This window comes from Drosophila sulfurigaster, chromosome 3, assembly GCF_023558435.1.
Source record: "Drosophila sulfurigaster albostrigata strain 15112-1811.04 chromosome 3, ASM2355843v2, whole genome shotgun sequence".
NCBI classification, from domain to species: domain Eukaryota; kingdom Metazoa; phylum Arthropoda; class Insecta; order Diptera; family Drosophilidae; genus Drosophila; species Drosophila sulfurigaster.
This window is the reverse complement of record NC_084883.1, coordinates 15,381,169-15,392,289: the sequence shown is the minus strand read 5'-3', so window position 1 is coordinate 15,392,289 and position 11,121 is coordinate 15,381,169. Positions and strand designations below refer to the sequence as shown.

Sequence of the window (11,121 nt, the reverse complement as noted above, 5' to 3'; positions counted from 1 at the left end):
GTATTGGGGATCGTTAATCTGAGTTGCAAAGGTCAGTGAGACCTGCAATTGATGAGATTGTCGGAAATATTTGTAAGAAACACGCAGCATTATTTCATTTCTTGCAGCTACAAAATCAACACAACATAGAACACAATTTTCTGTTCAAATACGAAACAAATGCGTCTTTCGACGACGACGACGCGGAGGAGGAGGAGGAGGCGGGTGCTCAATGGAAGTCATTGACTGGCCAAACAAGAGGGCCGCCAGCTACCGTTTGGCGTCGCGACGGCGTTGGAGGAAGAGGCCCATTATCTTATCAGCGGGTCGTGTGGAAAGTAGGCCGACGCGTCGCTGTGGCTTTTCAAATTATCTGAATGTTCAATGTGAATGTGAGTTGGTGAATAGTGAACAAATCGATTGGGGCACGAGCACAAATGAAACGCAACGAACCAAACTGGAGCAGTTGCCAATTGAAGTGCAGGTGCTTAGCTTCAAGCTTCGACTTAAGTTTCAATCCAGCTGATACAGATACTTTCCACTACTTCCTATACCCTATAAAAAAACAACAAAACAACGCTCGACTTCTGTGGCCACCAGATGGTCATAAATTATACGAAAATTGATTTTCAATTGGCTCTCGAGCGTATCAATAAAATTCTGCTGCGGGAGTAATTCAAGATTCCAGAAAAAAATGCCCCAAAAAAATAAAAACAATTACCCTCAAAAAAAGGCAACTTGAAAACGCTCAAAAAAGTATCTGAGAGTTTGTACTTGTAGGTCTGCTGTGGATTGCGGAAAGAACTGACAGATGCGTTTCTAACACTCGAACCAAATGTCGATAATAAAAACAGGAAAAAAACTGCAAAAATTCAAGCGAAAATGACAAGGCTTGGCTTCGTCAGAAACCAGGTAAAAGAAACGACGATCGAAGGGCTCGCTCGAGAGGAAGCTACACAAAAAAAATGGCTGTTGAATAATCAAATAACCGTCTGCTACCTGTTCGACGCAGCGCAGCTGCAGCTGCCGCACTCAGGTGAGCACTCTGGGCACGGGATAGGGATTGGGAAGGCGACTGCGACTGGGATGTTTAACCAATGGATTAACATAACAGTCGAGGCGAAAGAAACGCACAAAGCAAAGCAGCACAAAGAGGCAAAGGCAGAGGCAAAGGCGAAGGCAAGGCAAAGCCAGGCTGAGAGAACTCGGCTCGAATGCGATTCTCTTTTGTACCTGAGATCGTGTCCGCACACAACGACAGCAGCTGCAACAGTGTAAAGGTATCTCTCAGATACACACACAAAGCAAACACATTCACATACACACATAGAGAGGCCTGCTCGTTGTGGCTGTTAACGGAAAAATGAAAGCAAATCTTTGTAACGAACTTGGCCGCATGCAGAAAACCAGTATTTCAAACTGCTTTTTGGTCGAGGTGTGTATCTGTTGAATACTCGCTATCTTGCTTTGTGTTCTTGAGTGAAGTTTGAAGTTGGAAGTTCGAAGCGAGTGACTGAGTGAATGCGTGAGTGAGTGAGTGAGTGCACTCATTCATTCGCTTTTGCTTTGTGCGCTCATTCGCCAGCTGCCTTCGTTGCTCGGAAAGAGCGAGAGCGTTGATCAGCTTGAAGCCGAACATGTCACGCACGAAGATGCTATTGTCTTCAATATTGATGGGCACGTCTTGGCGTTTTACTACCTGTTGATGATGAGGAGGATGCTGCCGGCTGTCGCTGCCGGCAACTCGAACTGTTGCCGGTTTTGTGCTGTTCTTAGCCATCAGCGATCGCCTCTGCTCTTTGTCTAAGCTGAACGCTGCAATTTTGCATTGGCCTCGCTCACAGATTCTCCTCTCTGGAGAAGACCTCCTCTTGATTAATAACAGCAAACTGAACTGAACGTCGAGGAATGCCGCTGAGCTGAGCCGAGCTGAACTGAGTTCGGGCAAAGTACTCATTAACACTCGCTGGCTATTCATCACAATTTCAATTACCATTTGCGCGCTGTTGGTTGAAACATTGTCTGTCCAGAGAGCTGCTCTTAACAATGCTTTGCCATTGTGTTCAACTTACATTTGCCTAAAACTAGATTTTCTTGCTGATTACTTCGAACTGTGCTAAGGTTACACGATCTTTCTATTTTGTATTTTTTGATAACTGGCAAACAATTTCTATTTATATATTTTTTTTTATTATTTAAGTAATCCTCACTTGAATATTGAAATTGGTTTATTAATCATAATCTTGGGCTCGGCTGTTTATGGTAATTTTGTTGTTTATTTATTATAAGAAATGATCACACACAAAAGAAAATGCTTCCACATTTCAAAGTCATAATGCATGCGCTCTTCTCGCCCCATCCCCAACTATATCTCCAGCCATTTGGCCTTTTAAGACGACACTAATAACTCTATGAAGCGAGCTACGTGTTTGTTGTATCAAGTCGCTTATTAGTTGGCCAACATGTCGAATGCCAGCAGGTATCTGCAGCGCATAGAATACTGAGTATACGGCATAAAGAATCGATAATACAGATCGCTCATAAAGGGAAATTTTTCGTCAACTGCCTGAACAGAAGAAATGCTGTTCAACTCAAGACGTGACTGTCTGGCTTTGTCAACTGTTTAGTCAAGCTCGGCACGTACAGCAGCAAAGAACAAGAAAGAGAGAGAGACACTATATATGTGTATATGGATGATGTGCAGTGATCGAACACTTCACCTGCCAGCAGAAGAAAGAAACGAGTTTGTTGACAGTGACGCACATACAAAATCAAAACAATAAAATATGCAAATATTCAATCAGAAATTCATTCATGTGCAAATATGGCGGAATTTGCAACTGCTTGCAGATTTGCATGGAGCTGCACTGCTTGCACTGCTTCAGATAAGCAGTGCTCATTTAAGTCTTTCTCCTGTTTGTAGATCACATTTTAAAATATTTGAAAACACGCAACTGTTTTTCAATCACCAGCATTTTCTATTGTCGTCGTTTGCTAGCCACTTGCGCTGCAGCTTGAAGGCAAAAACGTGGTAAAACTAGTTTAAGACCATATTTTCTGCTTAAATTGCAATGTTTATACCCGCTACCCATAGGGTAGAAGGGTATTATAACTTTGTGCCGGCAGGAAATGTATGTAACAGGTAGAAGGAGGCATCTCCGACCCTATAAAGTATATATATTCTTGATCAGCGTCAACAGCCGAGACGATATAGCCATGTCCGTCTGTCCGTCTGTCCGTCTGTCCGTCTGTGTGTCTGTCCGTCCGTCCGTATGAACACCTAGATCTCAGAGACTATAAGAGATAGAGCTATAATTTTTTCGACAGCATTTGTTATGTTTGCACGCAGATCAAGTTTGTTTCAAATTTTTGCCACGCCCACTTCCGCCCCGCAAATCAAAAAATCGAATAACAAGCATAATTTTAAAGCTAGAGCTACGAATTTTGGTATATACAATAAGTACTGTAGTAGTTATGATTCCTGAAAATTTGGTTGCGATCAGATAAAAATTGTGGAAGTTATTAAAGAAATACTTTTGTATGGGCAAAACGCCTACTTACTAGGGGTCTGAGTTGCTTTGTCCGACAATCTGGCACATTGTGCCGTTTATAGTATATTTTGAATGGTGTACTATATCGATATACCAAATATACCATTTGGTATATTTTTAGTATTTTTTAGTATTTTCGGTATATGTATTTTGAAAATGATACCGCAATATTTTGCCTTTATTAAAAATGGGTAGTGGTATCTTACAGTCGAGCACACTCGACTGTAACTTTCTTACTTGTTTCCAAGTGATTCAGTTTTCAGCTGCGACTCTTGGCCACTTGCGACTTGGCTGAGTGTCTTGTCTGTGTTGTGGTTTGTGCCTGCCTCATTTGCATTCGTCGAGTGTGAATTTTTTCACCTTTTTTTGTTGCATCGACTTACAAAGAATTTGGAATTCGCAGAATTGCTTTTGCTGTTAGCTCCGCACCCTTTTCGCTACCCAACATTTTGCCATTGTCGACTGCTGTTTGAAATCAACCTGAATACCAAAAATAATAATATTGTATACTATTTATTTGTAGCATATGGCATGTGACATAATATCTGATTCGAGTGCAAATAAATCATTAAAATAGAAATAGAAATCCATACGCCAGCTGTCGTTAGTATTTTTCGGCATTAAAGTGCGCCAACAATTGTCGATTATTAATAGGAGAAATAAACGAAACCCACGAAATGCTTTTTGCACCCTCCCCGTGAACGAGATCCAAAAATAACCGCAGGGTTGGAATAATGTAGTGTAAGTGGACTTGCAGCTGAAGTCGAAGCATGGCCAAAAAAAAGTAAAGCGAAGAAAACAATGCATTCGGTTCGGTTTCCTTGTGTTTCAATGGCCCAGCGACAAACAATAAAATTAAAATGAAACTTCGCTGGAAACCCTACAAGTGAAATATGACCCTAATACAAATTAGAGTCCCCCCACACAGACATACAGCAACCCTCGCCATAAACAATGTTTTCTGAACAATGCAAACCGAAAAATGAGGAATTTCCTATAAAAGGAGTGCACAGAGGATTCGCATTCATTGGAACGATGAGATTCCCGCTTCCATTGAGTACAGCACAGAAACAGACTTGAGCTAAATAAATAAAATAAAATAATTTCCAGAGTTTCAGTTGGGTGCTACATAATTGTGATAACTGATAAGCGCACCGGATATCTAGGTCGTCTACTATACCTTCCGAGTGCATTTACAAACACGGCGATAATAAATATTTATAATGCATATGTGTGTGTTTGGGGAGGGTTATCATCGTTGCAAATGAGATATTGGAATTCCGTTGTAGAACGTTTATTTTAGATGTCGCACACAGTTTTGTGTTTGATCTCCTTGTCTGTCTGTCTGTCTGTCTGTCTGTCTGTCTGTGAGTGCATAATGCATGGACATGACTGTGGTTATGGATGAATGCCTCAATGGATGGATGGCTGGATGGATGGATGAATGTGCATGTGCCTCTCACTCTCTGACAGCTTTTGATGAATGCCGCTCTAGCTGGGACGTGCTGTGGTTCAATAGCGGTAAACGACAAGGTTATGGTACCCTTAGCCCGACAATCTTTATGTACAGAGTCTTTACCTGGGCGCCTGCTAATTTGTTTGTCATCGAACCTCACATTTGTACGGTAATTTGGAGGGCTGCAGAAAGCATTGAAAGCTTCGCTGAAACTTAATTGATGTTAACCATCTGAGGTGGGAGTTGAGAAAGTACAACAAAAGACAAAAAAAGAGTTCATTGATTGTGGAGAAAGGCAGAGGAAAGTAACTGTTCAATATATAACATAGCTGTAACAGCTGGTTAAAACTCTTTGAGACGTCGGAGCATTGAAACAGGCAACGGCGGTATTTTGTTCACTGGTTTTTGCTCAACTCTTAAAGGAAATTTTGTTCAAGAAAAGAAAAACGGGTCGAGGTATATAGTAACTACAAAATATGGCTTAGCTGCTGTTTGATTATAATGGTGAGCCGCAAATTGTGGGTTAGTTACTATTGAACCGGTATGGTGAACCACTTCGAAGAATATTTAAGAATTAAAATTGTTCATTGTGAGAAGTATCCTCAAAATATTTCCGATCAACACTTTTAAAAGCTTAATCAAATGAAGATGAACAAAGTCATACAAATAACAAGACGCTGAACTATTATTTTGAACCGCTTCGACCTAATACAAACTTTTATTGCAAACATTTTTGATATAAAAAACTTATAAAATATACGTACAACTTTGAAGAAGTTGGAGACATAGATAAAGAAAGAGAAAAGATAGTATTACACTGAACAAAATGCAATTTTGGGCACGTTTCGGTGCAATTACAAGCTGTGGCAACTGTACACCAAATATGAAGTCATGAGTCTTTAAGTATTATGTCTGTAACTAGATCTATATTATGATATGTGGCATGCGGTAACCTTATGTTAAGTCGTCTAGGCAAAAACTCATAAATCTGTGGCCGTTCAAATGTGTTCCGGGGTTTTGGCGACGCTGCAAAAATTCAAATCTCAACGGCAAAAAAACCAAGAAAAAGCAACGACGACGACATCGACGACTCGAAGGTTTCGCTGTAAAAAATTGCTTAATTGAAATAAAAGCAACAAACAGCGACGACAAATGGAAGTAAACAAAATAAAGACATTTGAGACAGCTAAGAAAAAATACAAACACAAAAAATAAATAATAAGAAATAAAAATAACAAAAACAAAGCTAACGAAAAAAATAAAAAATAGAGAAGTCGGCGAATTGGAGCAGCATTGGCTGCAAACCAACAAAACCAAGGCTGCCATCGTTTCTGGACTGGCGCGAGTAAAAGCCAACCCGTATATTGGCCACTCGCCGGTTGCCAACATACACAGCTAATAAACAATACGACAACAAAAAAAAGGCATTGACACACAAGCCACATACAGTTTGCGCTGGCCAAAAGTGAACGCTTCTAAGGCTGCCCAACAAAACTAGACCAGAGGTCGACCCGACCAAGCCAGCAAAGGAGCCTCGCTAGCTGTTGTCATAATATCAGAACAGATAATAATAGGTTGGAAAACTATTTCAATTACCACAAAACTCCTTCGCTTTATGAGGCACTTAAGACATCCGGGGCCACACAGCGCGAAATCTCGCACCAAAATGCAGCTGATAATCTCAAGTATAATGTTTCCCATGCACCAAGCACCACAGATACAAATGTATCTAGATACTTGGCATAGCTGCTTGGAGCAACGCAAGCATGGAGCATTTGACAAATTGGTCGATCATTTGGGAATTTGATGTCAGACTGGTCGGGCGCACAAAAAGACAAAGGCAAAGGCAACACGGCAAAGAGCAATTGGTCTATTGGTCTATTGTTATTTGAGACTCGCTCGAGGCAAAGGCAAAGCAATCCAATTGCAATGCGTGCGCTGTTTTCGATCCGCTTAGTACTGCATCACTGCCCCTCTCTTCTTGGTCAGAATGAAATTACAAATTGCTTTTTTACAGCGCGGCCCTTTTTAAGCTCTTTTTGTTATTTTTGCTATTTGCCGTTTGCCGCTTGTCGCTTAAGTGCGTGTCGCGGGGAGGAGAAAGAACCCACTTCTAGATTGTTTTTAATAGCTCAAATATTCTTTCATTAGATTCTCGAGTTTTACAGTGTCTGCGGCAAACTTACGAATGCCATCGGCTAATTTATCTGACGCCATCGCATCAGCATTGAGCACGTATCTGAATTGACTCTCGTCTATGCATACTTTCTTAATATCTGCTTTCTTGGCACATTCAACAGATAACTCTGGCTTCACTTCACTCTTATCGCACTCCAATTCCTGAAGCAGTGCAGGACTAATCGTCAAGAGATCACAGCCAGCCAATGCCTTGATCTGACCAATGTTTCTGAACGACGCACCCATCACTTGAGTCTTGTAGTCGAACTTCTTGTAGTAATTGTAGATCCTGGTGGTTGAGATTACACCCGGATCATTGTGTGGCTCGAATTTTTTGGTATCTGTGTTGGCCACATACCAATCGAAGATGCGACCCACAAATGGCGAAATCAGCGTAACTCCTGCCTCGGCACAAGCTATCGCCTGGGCCAGTGAGAACATTAGTGTTAGATTGCAGTGCACACCATGTTCCTTCTCCAGGATTTTGGCTGCTTGAATGCCCTCCCAGGTGGAGGCCAGCTTGATAAGAATACGCTTTTTATCCACTTTTAATTTACTATATAGCTCAATCAACTTCAGCGCCTTTGCCACACTTGCTTTTGTGTTGAACGAGAGGCGTGCATCGACTTCTGTCGACACTCTGCCAGGAATTATCTTGAGAATTTCACTGCCGAACAATACGGTTAGGTAATCAACAGTTTCCGATGCCTGTTGCGCTTTGGCTCCCTTTTGACACTTGCCATACTCGACTGCTTTGCATATTAACTTCAGATTGCTCTCTTTTGTGGATGCTGCCAGCACAATGGATGGATTTGTTGTGGCATCTGTTGCTTTATATTTTTTCAATTCTGCAAAGTCACTCGTATCAGCAACTATTGTGGTTACTTTCTGCAAATCTTTCAACGCAGACTTTTTCTCGCACTTGTTGGACATTAGACGTTGAATTTGTATGTTCCATAGTTTTGGCAATTTTACATCGGGTAATGCGCGTATTGCAAGTGTAGCCATTATTAAAAGAAAATATTACACTATTTAATTCAATTTAGAAAATACCATATTGCAGTGAATATAAAAGCAATGTCGATATTTTACAGCATTCGTGAGTACAACTGACACTTGATATCGATATCAAAGGAGATTTAAATTATGGCGATCAGCAAACTTAGTTTGGTTATCGATAATTATCGCACAAATGCAACGCTGTAACTGCAATAATCTTCGGTACCGCGACTGCTGAAAAGTGAAAAATGATTTATTTTAAATTGCGTAATTAAGTGTTTAGTTGAAATTAAACAGTGAATTATAGTGCCACACCTTTCTTCGGCTTTATACAACACAAATATGGGTTGCAGCTGCATTGGTGAGTCCAAAGAGCTTTCATTTTAGTTGCCACTGCATTTTGCATTTGTTTTTCGTTTGGCTTTGCTTTGATGTTTTGCTTTTGGTTTTGCGTATTTTGTTTTTCTGCGTAAATTGCATTTTACGCAGCGCTTAAGCTAAGAATGAGGTCACATGTCGTTGTCGCTGTTGCTTTGTAGTTTGCTGTTGGACTCTGGATTTGAGTTTAAGTTTGGCTTCAACCTGGGGCAGGGAAGAAGAGGAGAACTAGAGGCTAGCGCTGCCAAGGGGGCTACCAATGACTCTTTAAGTGCAATTGCCTATGGAAAAATATGTGAGTGTGCCGTAAAAATCTTTTCAAGTTTGCCGTTTAGTTGTCAGTTAATTTTGGTGGTGGACGTGCCACTGCAAGAGCCAAACTGATTGCAACGACGGACGGCAGCTTCAAAGCAACAGCTGACAGTGCACTTCCGCTTTTGCAGGCAGCCCAAAGCGCAGTGGAACACGTTGTTGGAAAGGGGAAGGGGGACTGGAAGTGGCGCGTGCGCACGCACATTCCAATGGGAAGCTTAAGCTACTATTTAGTTCATTTTTGTAGGCAGCTCAGCGCGCATTTAAATTTCAGTGGTTAAGCAAATTAAACGGCAATCGAGCCACAAAACTAAGAGCTAAAAGCCCACGCATGTTTTGCTGCGCATTTCTTTGGCTTTGTTTTTTTTTTTGTTTATTATAGTTGTTTTTTTTTATTGAACCGGAAACTCGTCACTGAAGCCGAAAAGCAAATGAAGCGCGAAATTCAAATAAACAACGAGTTTGAAAATCGTTCACACGAACCGAGCACAAACCTACAAAATTTCTGTTCAACTTGTTTAAACAGGCAACAAGGGCGAACGAAGATGGTTATGGTTATGGTTTTAAACCTAGGTTGGGCTCGTTGTTATGGAGACATTTTTCACATTAAGCGAAATTTGTTTTTACGAACCATTCAAGTTCGAATTCATAAAAATCGTACACATTTATTTCTTATCGGAGTATTTTCGATGTTGTTATTAAAGCACAAAAAGTTAAATTCAAATTATTTTTGCCTCTTGGGAAATATAGTTATTAATATGCAGAACTAATATTAGATTGATAGCGTGAATGTAGAGTAACGATCGCCTCGGGTCTGCTTGGAATTCTAAACAAAGCATAAAAATGCCATTAGAGTGGAGTAAACGAAAAACAATTTTGAGCTCTTGCGCTTGCAAATTTCACATAAATTAGAGCAGTAAAGTAGCGACTGAGTGTGTACAACTGCGAGACACCCTGTAAACTAAAATAACGATCAAATTATATAGGGGGGATACCAACTTGTTGTAAGCATTTAAAGAATTTACATTTAAAAGCAGTTTTTCATATTACAAATTAATTCTGAATAGATCACTACGCTGATAAACAGCATTTATACATAGTAGAATGATATTAATCAAATTTCTTACAAAAGTGCGAGAATAATTTGCATATAAACAGGGGAATTTGTATTCCCAGCAAGCGTTTTCTCATAGGGTTGAAATGGATGCTAAATTTGATCTAAAATAGTGGAAGGAAAGAATTTTGCTGCCTGTTGCATGCTTGTGTCCATTATTAACACATGATACTCTCGCTGTCAATGCACACGGGGTATTCGAATCTTTAAAGTGTTGGCCAAGCAAAGTTCCCACCAAATTGTTTATGGTTGCATCCGCAGCTCCAGGGCGAAAAGGTGCTTCCATATGGCAAATGGTTTGTTGCTAACAATTAGTTGCGCTTGCCTGGAGCTGCCAATGGATAAACAAACGAAAAAACACGCTCACTCACTTACTATATATATTGTATGTTATGTTGTGTTATGTATTTGGGTCCATTCATGTTAAAAAAGACTTGATGTTAATGCCAGACGGCTGCCACTAAAATTGTTTACTTTTGATTGCATTAGTTGAGCAATGTTTTTGTTATGCAAATCAAGTGGTGACATTCGTCAGCCAAGTTGACTGTTAAATAATCATAAACAAAACATAAACAATTGAAATTCTACAATTGTGTTTATTGTTGTCTGCTGCTGCTGTTGCTGTTGTTTCTGTGGGCGTGTTTCCTCTTATTGAAATTCCATTTTCATACGTTGTTGGTTGTGTGGAAAATGTGACCGAAAAAGGTCAATTACGCGACGTCATTTTGAGCACTTTCCCAGGCCCAAAAGGCAGCCAAGCGAAGCGGAACCTGGATATGAGGAATCAGCTCCCGTCCCGTCGCTTCATCGTTGTCGTAGCCAATGGCCACACCCCGCCGCCACCACAGCAAACATCCTAACGCGACCTCAACTTCACTTTACACACTCGACTGCATTTTGCCAGCAATTTTGTTCAACTCACATGCACCTACAAATTTTCGGGTTGCCTTCGCAACGCGTTGGACTCAACGTCCGTCATTATCTTGCCATGAACCAGCGTCATCAGACGAGGCACAGGTGTCATCCGCTTTTGCCCTGTTTATCAAGCGTTTCGTTGCACCTGCAGCTGCTTTAGACTGTTGAAATAAACACACATCGAACAACCCAAAAACGAAAAAACAACAACAAAAACCTTTGCTTAGCTACGCTAATTC

General features: G+C 40.7%; 1 protein-coding gene across 1 annotated transcript; it reads right to left on the bottom strand.

The window, feature by feature from the left end:
- Positions 1 to 7,104: 7,104 nt before the first annotated feature.
- Positions 7,105 to 8,272, bottom strand: LOC133843587 (probable transaldolase). Its single transcript, XM_062277208.1, has one exon. It carries the CDS (start codon positions 8,170 to 8,172, stop codon positions 7,111 to 7,113), a length of 1,062 nt encoding a protein of 353 aa, XP_062133192.1. The 5' UTR covers positions 8,173 to 8,272; the 3' UTR covers positions 7,105 to 7,110.
- Positions 8,273 to 11,121: the final 2,849 nt, after the last annotated feature.